This window comes from Epinephelus fuscoguttatus, linkage group LG8 (assembly GCF_011397635.1).
Source record: "Epinephelus fuscoguttatus linkage group LG8, E.fuscoguttatus.final_Chr_v1".
Taxonomy (NCBI): Eukaryota; Metazoa; Chordata; class Actinopteri; order Perciformes; family Serranidae; genus Epinephelus; species Epinephelus fuscoguttatus.
The window spans coordinates 44,515,878-44,534,883 of record NC_064759.1 but is presented as its reverse complement, the minus strand read 5'-3'; the positions used below and the strand labels follow the sequence as shown (position 1 = coordinate 44,534,883).

The 19,006-nt window shown below is 44.3% G+C and overlaps 1 protein-coding gene across 2 annotated transcripts in view; it reads right to left on the bottom strand.

Annotated features, from left to right (window-relative positions):
- The window catches only part of dtnbp1a (dystrobrevin binding protein 1a), a 68,069-nt gene that overhangs the window by 34,265 nt on the left and 14,798 nt on the right, over positions 1–19,006 (bottom strand). The window contains exons 2-5 of one of the 2 annotated variants that reach the window (XM_049583200.1): positions 18,931–18,984; positions 17,415–17,465; positions 12,487–12,547; positions 2,061–2,193 (exon numbers count right to left, since the gene is read on the bottom strand). In XM_049583200.1, the coding sequence (XP_049439157.1) occupies positions 2,061–2,193; positions 12,487–12,547; positions 17,415–17,465; positions 18,931–18,984 (299 nt within the window). Of the gene's footprint in view, positions 1–2,060; positions 2,194–8,705; positions 8,858–12,486; positions 12,548–17,414; positions 17,466–18,930; positions 18,985–19,006 lie in introns of those variants that run through there. The other variant, XM_049583201.1, reaches the window with a different exon arrangement.

Sequence of the window (19,006 nt, the reverse complement as noted above, 5' to 3'; positions counted from 1 at the left end):
CACTGTAGGCTCAATTTTTGATAAATCAAAAATCCGAGAAACAGTTTTTGTAGGACAGTCTGACAATGCTCTGTAGCAAGTTTGGTGTCAATTGAGCAAAAATTGTGGGAGGAGATAGGTTTAAGAAGTTTTACAGTTTTTGGAAAAAAAAAACAGACTGATGAACTTCATAATTTTTAATAGGTTTAAGTGTACAAAAGTTTCTTCAGTATTGGGGCTACAGTTTGATGAAAGTTGTAAAGCTGTAGCACGTATGGTTGATTTGTTATGAATTTTCAAAGTTTTGAACTTCAGATGCTTGCTGTAGCGCCACAATCAGGACTATTGGCTTGAGTTTACAGCTGAGGATATCTGGCATGAGACTGGACCTTTGTGCAAAGTTTAGTGAGTTTTCACCCATGGGAAGTATGATTTCCTCGGAAGAAGAAGAAGAAGAAGAAGAAGAAGAAGAACTAGGATTACAATAGTGTCCAGGCAGCTTAGCTGCCCGGACCCTAATAAACAAAACACAGGATGGTTACGTCCTTCCTACGGAGCTTGTAAGCTGGAGCTACTAACCTCCGCGCTTCCTTATCATCTCATGAGCACCACCCCCCTACTGCCCAACATAGTATATTCTCCCGTCATCTCAATTCAATTCAATTCAATTCAATTTTATTTATAAAGCCCAATATCACAAATCACAATTTGCCTCACAGGGCTTTACAGCATACAACATCCCTCTGTCCTTAGGACCCTCACAGCGGATAAGGAAAAACTCCCCCAAAAAACCCTTTAACGGGGGAAAAAAACAAAAAAAAAAAGATCTCCTGTCATATATTCCTAAATAGCAGTTCACTGAATATCTCATGGATTCCTTAATAGAATAAAATAAATTGTGTCCCAAATCAATCAAAAAGAATGGGTTAGGGGAGAAAATTAGATCAAAACAAGTCAGTGTTGTCTTAGTAAACATCCTCCCCATTTCCCATCTTGGTATCGTCCATTAATATGTCACACATTGTTTCAGGAAGTAAATACATCAGTAGAACTAACTAAAGACAAGTGAACCGTCTGAATGAGCAGGAGAGTCCATTTCATGCAAAAATCAAAGTAAATTGTCTTTGGGAAAAAATAAGGCCCAATCCTCATATATAGATGATCAAAAAGCGATCAAAAAATTTACGTGGGGGGGAAAACACAGTCTTACCTCACTCAAGCTATGAGTTTCGGAAACGAGACCTAACGTTACTCCAACTGCTTGGCGAACGATTCCGCCTCTTTTGGATCCTCAAAAAGGACAATGTTGTTCAGATGCAAGATACGAAGCCGGTGGAGTGGAGCCAATTGATAAATCTAGGTTTTGCCAAATCTAGTCAGAAGAATGACGCAAATGTCTCTTCCTTTAAGAAACTCAGCAAGTGCGGATCCCTGACTGTCCCCAGTATTAATTTCTGGAAAGTGTTTGGAGCTGCACTAAGTCCAGACTGAGAGTGAAAAAGAATGATGAGCTCATGTCATCTGGATGGTCTTTCCAGGCTAAAGCATAGCTAGCCAGCAAAGACAGTAGCATTAGCAGGCCTTCTTAGTCTAAGGCTTACAAACTGAAGAGGTATAACATTAGTTACAGTGTCTGTGATTTAGAGCAGCAGCCTCAGTTGGTTGATTCAGTATTATTTTACTTTGTTTTATGAAACAAAATGTGTCATTAAGAAAAGTGAAAGTCTGAAATAAAATATGATGTCATGAAATAAAATTTTAAATATTTAAAAAAAGAACACCTTGAAATGTCAATAAATACAAAAGGAAATAAAAATTCTATCAGATGAAACTATTTTGATGGTGGTGGCATGTGGCTGCAAGTCACCCATCGTAATGCTCACATCAACTCACTAGTCTGTAAACTCTCTAGTAATGGCTAAATTACAGTGCACAGGTTAAAGGAGCTGATGGGATCACATTTGACTTGAGTTGTACCTTGTATAAATCAATGTGACAAATTACATGATTGACTGATTTATAGATTCAGCTGTTGTTGATGGTGGTGGCAACTGGCATTACTGGATAGGAAGAAAACATACCTATGTTAGCAGTGATGGCATCTAGTTCACTGATAAAGGCCGGCAAGCTTTGCAGCTGTTCCTCTAGTTGGGTCAAAGCGGTTCTTCTTCTCTCCCAGTTTGCTGAGAGCATCACTATATCCCCATCTACTGCCTTACACACACACACACACACACACACACACACGGGGGTTTGACAGAACAAAGAGGACAACTTCTGTGAATATAAGCTACAACAACTCAATCAACAGTAACAAAATTAAAGTTCGCTCATTTGCTATCACATTTAACATGATATTGCTTGGCCACAGTAAAGGTCCTCATGTGTCAACCATAACAGACTGATATTTTACTATGCAAAACCTGTTAGAAATTTTGCTCTATATTCACTCTCTTTTATCTATGCTTCACCATACTGTGCATCAAAATAAGTAACATGCTAGCATACTGTATGTCTGATGCTGTACATAATAGGGGTGGGGGAAAAAAAAAATTATCATAGTATCGCAAAATTTTGTGTGGTGATATTGTATTGATACACAGACGCCATGTGTCAATCTTTAATTATATACATTATTTTTGCAAATACACATTTAAATACAACTTTTGGTACTAGAATAATAAAATCAATTTGGCATTTGGCAGGAAGTTCATCAAAACAAAGATGGAGACACCAGGGAAAGAAATCAGAAATGCGCCGTCAGCGTTCAAATCAAACGTCTAGACTTATTTTGGATTTTATAACTTGGATATGACACAAGCAATTTGCAAGCAGTGTCATCTGAGAATAAAATACTCTGGGAATACTATAAACATGAGTGTTCACCTCACACTCCACCATCCAGAGATAGCATTAGCCACTGACAGCCAAGTTAACGCTAAACCCGCCCTGCGGAAAAATACTGGACACACTTAGCTTGACAAAACTACCATCCAACTCTGAAAGAGCTAAAAATAACACAGTCCACCACCTACTTCATGTGCAAAGCTCTGCGTCTTTACAGAGATGTTACAAACAAAAGCTTTTGTTGCATGCTAAAAACACTGGTGCCCAGGTATGTAACTCCATCCTGACATTTTTCACCAGCACAGCCATACCCAAGCTCTACAAAGAAGTGAAGCATAAAGTTGAGAAATCTTTGAGAAAAGCAGGAAGGGTGGCATTAACTTGTGACACCTGGACTTCAAGGTCATTGGATTCATATGTGACTATAACCGCACATTATCTCACAGAGAACTGGCGACGTTGCAGACCTCCTGCAAAATGCAGCATAAGAAGGGGGGGTTGAGGGTTGTAACAGACAACACTTCAAACATGGGTGTTGCCATTCAGTTAGCAGAATACCTGCATGAAGTATTTGGCTCACATGCTTAATCTGGCCTCACAGAGGGCATTAAATCTGCCAACAGTTCAGTTTGTCAGGTGTATGCAGTATTTCTGACAGGTTTTATGACAGTGTTGGTCAGTCTGTCTGTCTGCTTTGCGTCACATCTTGCTGTAATAAAAATGATTAAAGTCAGATGAACAAACTGAAAACTTACGAGGTAAAACTGATGTTGACAAAGTTTTCCTTTGGGGAAATAATTTGCAGGCGTAAAGAAAGATAATAAATTGCAATATATATTTTACTGCAATTCTCAGCATATCACAACAATACTGTATCATGATCCAAGTATCGTGATACAGTATCATTTTGTGGGTCCTCTGGTGATTCCCACCCCAATTAGTTGTCGGTTAAAGGGTGTTTGGCTATTGAAAGCAAAACTAACCGAAACTGACATCCTTAGTGACGAGACTGTGAGAGGATGGTTAAATGTGTTATCGAACAAAGACAACCTGATCAGCTGACTGATCTGATTAATTGATCTCAGCATGCCCAAGTGTAAAACAGCACTTACTCCCTTTAGATTGTGGCTATTGGCCACTTTTACGGGTATTATGAAATATGCATCTCCAGTCCATAGATATTTGTATTTATGCGCCTCTCTCTCTTCAGCTGTTTTTCTGGATGATAATTTTGTATATTGTTGCTTTTCGTAAAGCAATACCGTCAGTCGGAGAATTTTAATATTGCCCAACCCTACTTTCATACAGCCAATGATTGCAAGTCTTTTTCTTGTGAAGCAGCTACAGTCTTCTGTAGCCTCTCAGGGGCTTAAGTCACTGACATTAGCAACTGCTAACTCCTCAGTGTGTGAGGAAAGTCTGCTGTAATTTATCAGTCTGCAGTCTTCTTCTAACCTCTCAGGAAAGGACTTCAACCTCTACCATGATGTTTCTGTTGTACAGAAAACAACTGACAGAGAATCCATTTGTGCTCAGCTATAATTTAATTCAATAGCATGGCACTGTGGAGGGACACATTACTGGAATCATCTGCATGTTTTTGGGCTGCATTTAATGCTTGTTTTCTCTATTAACTGATCTACTGTTTACTTTCTCAATTAATCGATGAATCACATGGTCCAAGAGTCCACAGCGCAAAGATATTCAATTTACAATGACATAAAACAGAGACAAGCAACAAATCCTAAAGAACCAGGGAACAGTTATTCATTTTAGGAATGCATGATATTGGATTTTTTTGCCGATATCTGATATGCTGATAACATTTACACATTTACTACAACAGTAAATACATTTTCCCTGACCTGATATGATCAGATTTTTGATGATCACCTCCTACGTCCGCTATTCTTATCATATTTAACCATAGTTCATTTTTGTTAACAGGTAGTGGTGGCTGACACACGATAAAACTGAAGTTTTGAGCCATGACTCCTTCTATTCTGGCTCCCAATAACACAATCAGACAACATTTTAAGACCCCTATGTAGCCTACAGTCCTGTGGTGGCGAGTCGTGTTTTGTCCTCCCATCTAAAAAACTGACATCATTGTGACGTCAGCCCTAAAAGGGTCTATATTATCAGCATGTTGGCCAATTCTGTTATTTCATTTTGAAGTCAATACCAGCCGATACCGATGACGTGCTGATAATATTGTGCATCCCTAGTTTATTTGGCTTGAACAGTAACTTACAGTTACAGTTAAGTGATTCTCCAAATTTCTGTCGGAGAGGCCGACGTGCTGACGTATTGCGGTAAGAGTGTTGTGTCATTTCCGGTGTTTTCTGTGACAGCGTCTCTGTGCTGCTCTAGTGAATTCTACAAGCTTGCTTTCTGCTTTTCCCCACTTCGGTTTCTTAAGATCTAATTCAAGCCTTAACCCACACTAGCTCTGTTTAAGCACTTACAGCTCTCCTCCTTTTCATGACTTTCTTGCTAATCTCTTAGTTGTTTTTTGCACGTTATTAGTCTTGTTAGCTAACGTTACATTAGCTTAGCGATGGCTTCTCCTTCTCCTGCTCTTTCTTGCTCGGTGTGCCATATGTTCAGTTATGCCTCTGCCTCCTTTAGCGACAGTGGTAATTGTAATAAGTGTAGCTTATTTGCTGCGTTGGAGGCGAGGCTCAGTGAATTAGAAACGCAGCTCCACACCATGGAAAATCACTCGTTAGCTGCGGTAGATAGCCAGTCCCCTGTAGCCGGTGCAGAGCCACATAGCATAGCCTCTGCTAGCGGTCCCCTGGTAACCCCCGTGCAGCCAGGAGGCTAGGTAACTGTCCGGGAGAAGCGTAGCTCCAAGCCGAAGCCCACAGTTCACCACCAGCCTATTCATGTTTCTAACCGCTTTTCCCCACTCAGCGACACACCTGCTGAGGAGAAAACTCTGATCACTGGCAGCTCTATTCTGAGGAACGTGAAGCTAGCAACACCAGCAGCCGTAGTCAAATGTATCCCTGGGGCCAGAGTGGGCGACATTGAATCAAATTTAAAACTGCTGGCTAAAACTAAACGTAAATTTAGTAAGATCGTTATTCACGTTGGCGGCAATGACACCCGGTTACGCCAATTGGAGGTCACAAAAATTAATATTGCCTCGGTGTGTGAATACGCAAAAAAACATGTCGGACTCTGTAGTCTTCTCTGGTCCCCTCAAAAATCTGACCACTGATGACATGTTTAGCGGCATATCATCATTTAATCGCTGGCTGTCCAGGTTTTGTCCAACAAACAATGTGGGTTTCCTCAACCATTGGAAAACTTTCTGGGGAAAACCTGGTCTTATTAGGAGAGACGGCATTCATCACACGTTGGATGGAGCTGCTCTCATATCTAGAAACCTGGCAAAGTTTATTACTAATTCAAAACCCTGACAACCCTGAGTTGAGATCAGGACTCAGAGTCGAAGTCTTATACACTTCTCTGAGCTTCTAGTGCAGTTACCCACCCATAACTATACAAATGGTGTCTGTTCCCCGACCACCTAAATTATCTGAATCTAAAATTAAACAAAGAGGAGTTGTACATAACAACCTCATAAACATTAAAGCCTCTTCTGTGACAGAAAGACAAAACAGGAGAATTAAACGCGGACTGTTAAATATCAGGTCTCTATCATCTAAAGCAGTGTAAGTAAACAAATTAATATCAGATAATCATATTGATTTACTCAGCATCACTGAAACCTGGCTGTGTCAAGGTGAATGTTAGTCTAAATGAATCCACTCCTCCCAGTCATAATAATACCCACATTCCTCGAGGCAGCGGTCAAGGAGGGGGAGATGCAGCCATTTTTAACTCTAGTCTGTTAATCAGCCCTAAACCTAAACTAGATTATAATTCATTTGAAAGCCTTGTTCTTAGTCTTTTACATCCAACCTGGAAAACCTCGCAGCCAATTTTTGAATTGAAATTGATAACCTAACAGTCTTTCCACAGAATCCCTCGCTATCGGATCATTATTTGATTACTTTTGATTTCTTTTTACTCGATTACACGCCACTCAGCAACAGTTACTATACTAGATGTTTATCAGATAGTGCTGTCGCAAAATTTAAGGAAATGATTACTCTGCCGTTAAATTTAATACCATGTCCTTCAGTAACAGAGGTTTCCCGTACTGACTTTAAACTCTCCTGAATTGATCATCTTGTCGATAGCACTGTAGGCTCTCTGCGAACAACACTCAACTCTGTAGCTCCTCTTAAAAAGAAGTTATCAAAGCAAAGAAAGTTGGCTCCTTGGTATAACTCTCAAACCCGTAAGTTAAAACAAATATAGCGAAAATTTGAAAGGAGTCTCAAAAGAAAATAAGAACCCCAGGTTTCTTTCCAGCACTGTAGCCAGGCTGACTGAGAGTCACAGCTCTATTGAGCCTTGTATTCCTTTAGCCCTTAGCAGTAATGATTTTATGAGCTTTTTAATGAAAAAATTCTAACTATTAGAGGCAAAATTCATGACCTCCTGTCCTCAGATAGTAGGTATCTGCCCTCAAACACAGCTGTAAGATCTAATATATATTTAGATTGCTTCTCTCTGATTTCTCTTCAAGAATTGACCACACTCCTCCGAGAACCGTCACCTTATCGTGGTGGAGAAGTTTGAGTGCCCTAATGACCCTAGGAGCTGTGCTGTCGGGGGCATTTCGCCCCTGGTAGGGTTTCCCATGGCAGATTGGTTCTGGGCGAAGGGTCAGACGAAGAATGGTTCAGAAGACCCTTCATGATGGAAGATAACAAGAGTTGGTGTACCCGGCCCGGAGGGTTACCGGGGCCCCGCCCTGGAGCCAGGCCTGGGGCTGGAGCCCGTGGGCGAGCACCTGGTGGCCGGGCCTTCGCCCATGGTGCTGCCCTTTGTCACCAGTTCTGTTCATAACTTTCAGAATTTCTAGGTGCAGCCGAGGGGGTGGAGGGTGTCAGGTTCAGTGACGGGAGGATCTCGTCCCTGCTATTTGTGGATGACGTGGTCCTCCTAGCTCCATCGAACAGTGACCTCCAGCTCTCGCTGGGACGGTTCGCAGCCGAGTGTGAAGCGGCTGGGATGAGAATCAGCACCTCCAAGTCTGAGGCCATGGTCCTCAGCCGGAAAAGGGTGGATTGCCCACTCCAGGTCGGGGGGGAGGTCGTGCCTCAGGTGGAGGAGTTTAAGTATCTCGAGATCTTGTTCACGAGTGAGGGTAGGATGGAGTGGGAGATTGACAGGCGGAATGGGGCGGCGTCAGCAGTGATGCAGGCGCTTAACCGGTCCTTTGTGGTGAAAGGGAGCTTAGCCAGAAAGCGAAGCTCTCAATTAACCGGTCGATCTACGTTCCAACCCTCACCTACCGTCACGAGCGTTGGGTAGTGACCGAAAGAATGAGATGCGAGTACAAGCGGCCAAAATTAGTTTCCTCCGCAGGGTGGCTGGGCTCAGCCTTAGAGATAGGGTGAGGAGCTCGGACATCCGGGAGGGACTTGGAGTAGAGCCGCTGCTCCTCCACATCAAGAGGAGCCAGTTAAGGTGGTTCGGGCATCTGGTAAGGATGCCTCCCGGACGCCTCCCTTGGGAGGTAATTCGGGCATATCCAACCGGGAGGAGACCTCGGGGCCACCCCAGGACACGCTGGAGGGATTACATCGTCCGGCTGGCCTGGGAACGCCTCGGGGTTCCCTCGGAAGAGCTGACGGAGGTGGCTGGGGAGAGGACTGTCTGGGTTTCTTTGCTGAGGGTGCTGCCCCCGTGACCCGGACCCGGATAAGCAGAGGACGACGAGACGAGACGAGACGAGACGAGACGAGAATTGACCACAGTGATTTCTTCATCTAAATCATCGTGTCTCTTACCTCCAATTTCCACCAGATGCGTGTTGGTTGCGTCTGTGCTCCGGCACGGCAGCGGAGCCGATAGGATTCCATTCTAGTCAATGTGTGTGTTTCCACCAGCTGCGGCTGTGCTGCATTCCAGCTCCGTCTCAGCTCCGGCACTCTGGAGCCCTCTGCAACAGATACGCAGGACTTCTATTTTTGCCGGATGCCGGAGCACAACGCAGCAATTGAGCACAGAGCAGATCGTACGGGGCAGGAAGTCGTGCACAGAAACACAATAAAACATCTGGTTAATTTTCAAAATAAAATACATAGTGTTCGCGTCGGATCATATCTCCCTGCACTACACCTTAAAAACTACATAATGGGCAGAGGCAGGCCTGAAGTCAACAGGTCAGAGGTTTTCAGACGTCATTTCACCCTGTGAACACCATGGACGAGGAGATATTAATCATGGCAGTGCACCGAGATGTCTTCCAGCGGAGCTGCACCACACCGCACAGCAAACGCAGCCGGTGGGTATTGACGGACGGCAGAGCACGCAGCGCTGCCGTTCCGCAACGGACACGCATCCAGTGGAAATCCAGCGTTAGACCCCATCCCAACTAGGCTACTTAAAGAAGTTTTACCTTTAGTTAACACTCACTTATTAGACATGATCAATATATCTTCATTAACAGGCTATGTACCACAGTGTTTTAAGGTAGCTGTAATTAAACCTCTCCTAAAAAAGCCCACCCTGGATCCAGACGTGTTAGCCAACTATAGACCAATATCTAATCTTCCCTTTCTTTCAAAGATCCTTGAGAAAGTAGTCACAGACCAGCTGTGTGATTTTCTCCATGATAATAATTTATTTGAGGAATTTCAGTCAGGATTTAGAGTGCATCATAGCACTGAGACAGCACTAGTTAAAATTACAAATGATCTTCTGATTGCTTCAGACAAAGGACTCGTCTCTGTACGTGTTTTATTAGATCTTAGTGCGGCGTTTGGCACAATTGACCATCAAATTATGCTACAGAGACTGGAACACTTAATTGACCTAAAAGGTTTATTTATCTGATCGTTTTCAGTTTGTTCATGTTCCGCAAGGTTCTGTGCTCGGACCAATCATATTTACTTTATATATGCTTCCTTTAGGTAGCATCATTAGAAATCACTCTGTAAATTTCCATTGTTATGCAGATGATACACAGTTTTATTTATTAATGAAGCCAAAAGAAAGTAATCAATTAACTAAACTTCATAATTGCCTTAAAGACATAAAAACCTGGATGAGCACCAATTTCCTGATGTTAAATTCAGACAAAACTGAAATTATTGTTCTTGGCCCCAAACAACTCAGAGACTCTTTATCTGATGACATAGTTTCTCTAGATGGCATTGCTCTGGCCTCTAGCACTACCGTAAGAAACCTCGGAGTAATATTTGATCACGATCTGTCTTTCAATTCTTATTTAAATCTCACAGACTGCATTTTTTCATCTGCATAATATTGCGAAATTTAGGCCTATCCTGACCCGAAAAGATGCAGAAAAATTGGTCCATGCTTTTGTTACCTCTAGGCTGGATTACTGTGACTCTCTATTATCTGGTAGCTCTAGTAAGTCTTCAAAAACTCTCCAGCTAATTCAGAATGCAGCAGCACGTGTACTAACAGGAACTAAGAAACAAGATCATATTTCTCCTGTTTTAGCTTCTCTACACTGGCTCCCTGTAAAATCCAGAATTGAATTTAAAATCCTACTGTTAACTTACAAAGCTCTAAATGGTCAGGCTCTGTCGTATCTTAGAGAGCTCATAGTGCCATATTATCCCACCAGAACACTGCGCTCTGAGAATGCAGGGTTACTCTGGTCCCTAAAGTCTCTAAAAGTAGATCAGGAGCCAGAGCCTTCAGCTATCAGGCTCCTCTCCTGTGGAATCATCTTCCTGTTGCGGTCTGGAAGGCAGACACCGTCTTCACATTTAAGACTAGACTTAAGACTTTCCTCTTTGATAAAGCTTATAGTTAGGGCTGGCTCAGGCTTGCCCTGTACCAGCCCCTAGTTAGGCTGACTTAGGCCTAGTCTGCCGGAGGACCCCCCTATAATACACCGGGCACCTTCTCACCTTCTCTCCTTCTCTATCTCTATCTCTATCTCTATCGTATTCTATTACTGCATCTTGCTAACTCGGCCATTCTGGATGTCACTAACTCGGCTTCTTCTCCGGAGCCTTTGTGCTCCACTGTCTCTCAGATTAACTCATATCGCAGCGGTGCCTGGACAGCGTGACGTGTGTGGTTGTGCTGCTGTCGTGGTCCTGCCAGATGCCTCCTGCTGCTGCTGCCATCATTAGTCATTAGTCATACTTCTACTGTTATTATACACATATGACTATTATCACACTTGTATACTGCCAGATATTAATACATACTTTCAACATATTGTACCGCAGTAGCCAGAACTATAACTATAATATTATTACTTTCAATAATGTTGTTGTAAGCTACTGTCATTACCTGCATCTCTCTCTCTCTCTCTTTCTCTGTCTCATTGTGTCATGTGGATTACTGTTAATTTATCATGCTGATCTGTTCTGTACGACATCTATTGCACGTCTGTCCGTCCTGGAAGAGGGATCCCTCCTCAGTTGCTCTTCCTGAGGTTTCTACCGTTTTTTTTCCCCGTTAAAGGGTTTTTTTTGGGGAGTTTTTCCTTATCCGCTGCGAGGGTCATAAGGACAGAGGGATGTCGTATGCTGTAAAGCCCTGTGAGGCAAATTGTGATTTGTGATATTGGGCTTTATAAATAAAATTGAATTGAATTGTTAATTTTTTATATTGATCTGTTCTGTACGACATCTATTGCTCGTCCGTCCTGGAAGAGGGATCCCTTCTCAGTTGCTCCTCCTGAGGTTTCTACCGGTTTTTTTTTTCCCTGTTAAAGGTTTTTTTGGGGGGAGTTTTTCCTTATCCGCTTCGAGGGTCCTAAGGACAGAGGGATGTCGTATGCTGTAAAGTTCTGTGAGGCAAATTGTGATTTGTGATATTGGGCTTTATAAATAAAATTGATTGATTGATTGATTGATTGAATAAAATATCTGTAGATTGACCAATTAATGAATCCTCTCAGCTCTTGCTGATTTGTTTCAATCTTGTGCAGGAGTGTGTTTTTCTTGCCTGGGTCCAGAACCTGGACTCTGTTCACTCCTCTAAGTTGACTGAAACAGAGTAGAACGACAGTTCTCTCTGATATCAGGGAAGTGATTTTTCTGAAATTTTAAGGTTTGAGCTTAAGTTTCTCCACAATCTGTATCGTCACACAGTGCCAAGTATCTATTTTTTTTAATCATAGAAATGACTAATATTACAAATACAAACTAAACTTTAGGCAGCCTACTAGAATAACAAAATTAATTGCTTTTTCGGTCCACTTGATACATTTTGCTGCAAGAAAAAAAAAAAAAAAAAAAGACTGAGGTGAGATGAACAAAATGAAACCTTTTTCATATGAAATAAAACAGATGTTGACAAAGTTTTCCTTTGGGGACATAATTTACAGTTCATAAAAAGGTAATAAATCATAATATATTTTATCGCAATACTCAGAATATCACAACATAACTGAAATCGCAATAATACTGTATTGTGACTTCAGTATCGTGATAACATATCATGGATCCTCTGGTGATTCCCACCCCTAACATCCAATACTCAAGAACTATTCATACAGGCATACCACCCACCCCACAGCATGTTTACTTCGATATTGTGGATCATTAACGGTGTCTGAAGAAGTGATGTTGCTCCTACCTCTGCAGCCTGAGCACTGTCCTTAGTTCTTTTATGGAGCAGAAACCAACTCTCCTCATACCTATAGAAACACAATGTATACATAAACACACTGGGTCTCATTCATGCAACGTGATCAGAAGGAATCTGTGTGTAAACTGTTCGCAGACGGAAATTTATGTGCATGTCCGCATTCATCAATATTTTAGTAGCTCCGATCTTTTCGTAGCTACTAACAAAATCTATTCCTGCTCCTGACCACTCGTAGTGCTTGTGTAAATTTAGTAAAGCACATAAATATTGCTTGTCACTATTGGAAATTACAATTTTAATTCGTATTGCGTTCTGTTGCATACACAATACACAGACACCTTTGAAACACGTAATCTAAACATGACAAAATAATAAAAATATAACACATTTAATTAAATTAGTTGGCAATTAGCAGATTTAAGATCCAGATTAGGTTCATGATTGTGAATTATCTGTGTAAATCGACTCAATGGATTACACGTTCTTTCTACATGTTGAATGATGATTCAACATCATCATCAACATCATCAACATGTTGAATGATGATTCAACATCATCATTCAACATGTTGAATGATGACTCACTCCTCCGAGAACCATCACGTTATCGTGGTGGAGGAGTTTGAGTGCCCTAATGACCCTAAGAGCTATGCTGTCGGGGGCATTTTGCCCCTGGTCGGGTTTCCCATGGCAGATTGGTTCTGGGCGAAGGGTCAGACGAAGAACGGTTCAAAAGTCCCTTCATGATGGACAAAAACATGGACTCGTGTACCCGGCCCAGAGGGTTACCAGGGCCCCACCCTGGAGCCAGGCCTGGGGTTGGGGCCCGTGGGCCAGTGCCTGGTGGCCGGGCCTTCGCCCATGGGGTCTGGCCGGGCCCAGCCCGAACCGGCTACATGGGCTCGTCCCCCTGCAGGCCCACCACCCGCAGAGGGATCCAGAAGGAATTGGTGCTATGTGGATTGGGTAGCAGACCAAGGTGGGGGCCTTGGCGGTCTGATCCTCGGCTACAGAAGTTGGCTCTTGGGACATGGAATGTCACCTCTCTGGCGGGGAAGGAGCCAGAGCTTGTGGAAGAGGTTGAGCGCTACCGGCTAGATATAGTTGGCTTCACCTCGACACATAGTTCCGGCTCTGGAACCCAAGTCCTTGAGAGGGGTTGGACTCTCTCCTTTGTTGTAGTTGCTCCGGGTGAGAGGCGGAGGGCCGGGGTGGGCTTTCTGATAGCCCCCAGACTCTCTGCCTGTACGTTGGGGTTCACCCCGGTAGACGAAAGGGTTCCTTCCCTGCGCCTTCAGGTCGGGGAACGGGTCCTGACTTTTGTCTGCGCTTATGTGCCGAACAACAGTTCAGAGTACCCCCCTTTTTGGAGACCCTGGGACAGGTGCTGGACAGTGCCCCGACTGGGGACTCCATTGTTCTGCTGGACTTCAACGCTCACGTGGGCAATGACAGCAGGAAATGGAGGGGCGTGACTGGGAGGAACGGCCTGCCCGATCTGAACCCGAGTGGTGTTCAGTTATTGGACTTCTGTGCGGGTCACAGTTTGGCCATAACTAACACCATGTTCAAACATAAGGATGTCCATCGGTGCACGTGGCACCAGGACAGCCTAGGTCGCAGGTCAATGATTGACTTTGTAGTCGTATCATCTGACCTGCGGCCATATGTTCTGGACACTCGGGTGAAGAGAGGAGCAGAGCTGTCAACTGATCACCACCTGGTGGTGAATTGAATCAGATGGCAGGGGAGGTCATCGCGCAGACCTGGCAGGCCCAAACGAACGGTGAAGGTCTGCTGGGAACACCTGGCGGAAGAAGCTGTCCAGAAGATCTTCAGCTCCCACCTCCGGGAGAGCTTCGACCACGTCCCGAGGGCAGAGGGGGACATTGAGTCTGAATGGGCCTTGTTCTGTTCTGCCATTGTCGAGGTGGCGGTTGCAAGCTGTGGCCACAAGGCCGCTGGGGCGAGTCGCGGCGGTAATCCCCGAACCCCCTGGTGGACACCGGGGCAGGAGGCCTACAGGGCATGGTTGGTCTGTGGGTCTCCGGAAGCAGCTGACAGGTACCGGCGGACCAAGCGGAGCGCAGCAGCGGCAGTCCCTGAGGCAAAATCTCGGGCGTGGGAGGAGTTCGGTGAGGCCATGGAGGAACACTATCGATCGGCTCCAAAGAGGTTCTGGCAAACCATCTGGCGCCTCAAGGGGGGAAGGCAGCAACTCACTCACACTGTTTACAGTGGGGGCGGGGAGCTGCTGACGTCAACTGGGGACATTGTCGGGCAGTGGAAGGAATACTTTGAGGAGCTCCTCAATCCCAACAACACGTATTCCAGTGAGGAAACAGAGATGGGGGTCTCGGGGGCGGGTCGTCCAATTTCTGGGGTAGAAGTCGCTGAGGTAGTGAAGCAACTCTGAGGCGGCGGCCCCGGGGGTGGATGAGAATCGCCCTGGATATCTCAAGGCTCTGGATGTTGTAGGGCTGTCCTGGCTGACACGCCTCTGCAACATTGCGTGGACATCGGGGGCAGTGCCTCTGGAGTGGCAGACCGGGGTGGTGGTCCCCATTTTCAAGAAAGGGGACCAGAGGGTGTGTTCCAACTACAGGGGGATCACACTCCTCAGCCTACCCAGTAAGGTCTACTCCATGGTGCTGGAGAAGAGGGTCCGGTCGATAGTTGAACCTCAGATTGAGGAGGAGCAATGTGGTTTTCATCCCGGACGTGAAACCGTGAACCAGCTCTTTACTCTCGCCAGGGTGCTGGAGGGGGCATGGGAGTTCGCCCAACCAGTCCACGTGTGTTTTGTGGATTTGGAGAAGGCTTACGACCATGTCCCCAGGGGCATCCTGTGGGGGGTGCTCCAGGAGTATGGGGTTGGTGGCCCCTTGCTAAGGGCCATCCAGTCCCTGTACCGAAGGAGCATGAGTCTGGTTCGCGTGGCCGGCAGTAAGTCGGACCTGTTTCCGGTGAGGGTTGGACTCCGCCAGGGCTACCCTTTGTCGGTTCCGTTCATAACTTTCATGGACAGAATTTCTAGGCGCAGCTGAGTGGTGGAGGGTGTCAGGTTCGGTGATGGGAGGATCTCGTCCCTGCTTTTTGCGGATGACGCGCTCCATCGAACAGTGACCTCCAGCTCTTGCTGGGACGGTTCGTAGCCGAGTGTGAAGCTGCTGAGATGAGAATCAGCACCTCCAAGTCTGAGGCCATGGTCCTCAGCTGGAAAAGGGTGGATTGCCCACTCCAGGTTGAGGGGGAGGTCCTTCCTCAGGTGGAGGAGTTTAAGTATTTCGGGATCTTGTTCACGAGTGAGGGTAGGATGGAGCGGGAGATTGACAGGCGGAATGGGGCGGCGTCAGCAGTGATGCAGGCGCTTAACCGGTCCGTTGTGGTGAAAGGGAGCTTAGCCAAAAAGCTAAGCTCTCGATTTACCGGTCGATCTACATTCCAACCCTCACCTATGGTCACGAGCTCTGGGTAGTGACCGAAAGAACGAGATCACGAGTACAAGCGGCCGAAATGAGTTTCCTCCGCACGGTGGCTGGGCCACACGGAGTAGAGCCGCTGCTCGTCCACATCAAGAGGAGCCAGTTGAGGTGGTTCAGGCATCTGGTAAGGATGGCTTCCGGACGCCTCCCTTGGGAGGTGTTTCGGGTATGTCCAACTGGGAGGAGACCTCGGAGCCGCCCCAGGACACGCTGGAGGGACTACATTACCCGGCTGGCCTGGGAACACCTCGGGGTTCCCTCGGAAGAGCTGACGGAAGTGGCTGGGGAGAGGACTGTCTGGGCCTCTTTGCTGAGGCTGCTGCCCCTGTGACCCGGACCCGGATAAGCGGAGGACGACGAGAACGAGACGAGTACAAGAATGATGATAATAAAAAAATCTGTAAGGACAGCCGGATCACAGCCTCTTCAGCCTCGGTGCCTGGGTTCAGCAGGGGCAGCAGAAGCAGCAGGTGGTGGAGCCACGAAGGAGCACGCGCCAGCTGAAAGAATTATTTATTTATTTGGCTTTTTGATCATTTGAATGAATAAATCTGATTTGAAAACTGTTTAATTTACGTATTAAACAGAGCTTTAGGCTATTAAGATTCAAATAATTTGAAGACGATGCATACAAAACTGCTATAGGCTATAGGCCTATGTAATCCATATCATTTGTTAAAAAAAAATGTAAATAGCTCTACATTCCGACAGCCATCACTGATTTAGCGTTTATCCATTACGCTCAAAAACATCTCTGGTTTCCCGTTCCCACTTCATTCAAAACCCCACAAATGAATCTTCTGTTTGTTTGGTGACCACTTTTTTGTGTGTGCTTACGCGTTTCTTTGCCTCCAGTTTCATATCAAATCATTTACACTTCACCTCTGACATGGTTCTTTGTACTACGGAGACAACATTAACAGCATCTGTTACCTTCCTCCAGGCCTTCGCTTTGCCTGTCCCTGTCACACCACTACTAACTGAAGAAAATAAAATGTTTTTTCTTAAGTCCACTTCACCCAAAATTATTTCAATCTCCACTTCGGAGAAATTCTTTTTCTGTTCTCTCTCTTTCTTTGTTTGCACCATGACTGACAGGTCGACTGGATGCACCTACACCTCCTTATATGGTGGTCATTGGCTATTCATGGGTGGGGATTTATGCTAATTGCTGTTTACCGGGAGCGCGCTGTCACTTTACAATGGATTAGCATTTATGATCATACACACGTGTTTACGATCAAATCTGAGTTTCCTGCAGCGTTCCTGAATCCGGAGTAGGTTTTTAGTCGCGTAGGCTTTTATGTGCAAATCTACACACAGATTTACTCACTTTTCATGAATGAGACCCATTATTTACATGAAAGCTAACTGGAAATTGCCTCAGTGTGTTTGAGGGGGGTTGTGTTTGTGTGTGTGTGTGTGTGTGGACCTGCTGAGGATGTCGAGTCCAGCAGTGAAATGAGGAAAACTTCCTTCAAACCTGAACAGCAAATGGAGAATCACAGAATAATAACAAATGATTAATGTGAGCATTCATACAGTTCAGGAGGAATCACATCTTTCATTGCAACCCCTGGAGCACAGACAGTCAGGGTTTCCCAAACAAATGTTTTGGCAGAGATGGCATGAGTCTGGGACACTGTAGAAGCACCAGCAGTGAATGAAGCTCTCAGGTTGAGCATGCTTGATGGCAGACAGGCGTGCAGCTGCTGTGGTCACCACACAAAAACTGAGGTGGAGTGCAGGTAAGATTTTAATATGTCAATGTTTTTTGATAAACCTTTTTTTTGTTAGTAATGGTTAGTAATATTGAAAATTAAATGGTAATTGTACAATCCAGTAAATGTGATTCTGTGATACCACTTGTTTCTATGAGAATTGATAAAGAGTGTGACTGTAGGATGAACTGTCAGTTTTGTTTTGAGTGTTGGCAGCACTGAAGAAGAATGTTCTTATACAGTATCACAATATTTCTAAGCTATATCGCAATATACAGTACATATGTCCATATTTTGAAATGTCCTCTAAACTACCGTAGACTACTAAAATACAAATTATTAAATGTTCTACAGTTACAATAAAATTAAATAAAGTGCTGTTAAAATAAAGTTCAATAAAATACTGTAACAATAAATTTAAAGTAATGTTATACTAAAGTTAAATAAAATATTGTTAAAGAATGCACTGTTATAATAAAGTTTAATAAAATACAGTTCTAATAAAATTAAATAATACTATTATAACAAAGTTGAAAAAAGCATTGTTATTACAAAACAAATCAAAGCGAACCACTGGTGCTTTAAATTTGAAGCATCCAGCTCGTCTCAGGCCTGATGTGTTGATGTTTTTGCTGTGAACTTGAAGCTACTGGTCAATAGTCAGATGTTAAAAGTAAGCACAAAGTTCAACTGTTACTGCTGGAAACATACTAACAGCTCTCCGCTTAATAAATTAACAGTATCTGCAAGTTGTGCTGCTGCTCTATGGTCACAAAATATGACTAAATGGTCATGGTCTGGCATGGTCTGGCACTCTACAGGTACACGCACCACCTGCTCACACATTATCGCTCAGGAGAAAGTGACCTGGATAGGTGAAGGAGTGTGTGTGACGTATGTTTGTCTGTCTTTTTGTGTGAGTGTCTGCGAGAGGGAGAGAGCCATAGAAAAGAGCAAGAGAAAAATGCTGAAGCGAGTCTCATGAGAGAGAGAGAGAGAGAGAGAGAGAGAGAGAGAGAGAGAGAGAGAGAGAGAGATAGATAAAAGAATGACGTGACAATTTACACTCGATGTTTGCGATATAGTAATTTTACACATCCCAAGCGGAACCAGCCAAGATACATAAAGCATAACTGACATATCGCCCACCCCTTCTTTATATCATAGTTAACACAGACACACACACACGCATGCTTGCATGCACACACATGAGGGTTTTCTGTTCACCTGGGTCTCCTCCTGATTTTGGTGTCTCTTGATTTGTCTCCAAGGGTCTTGAAACTGAAGGTGATAAAGAGAAGTT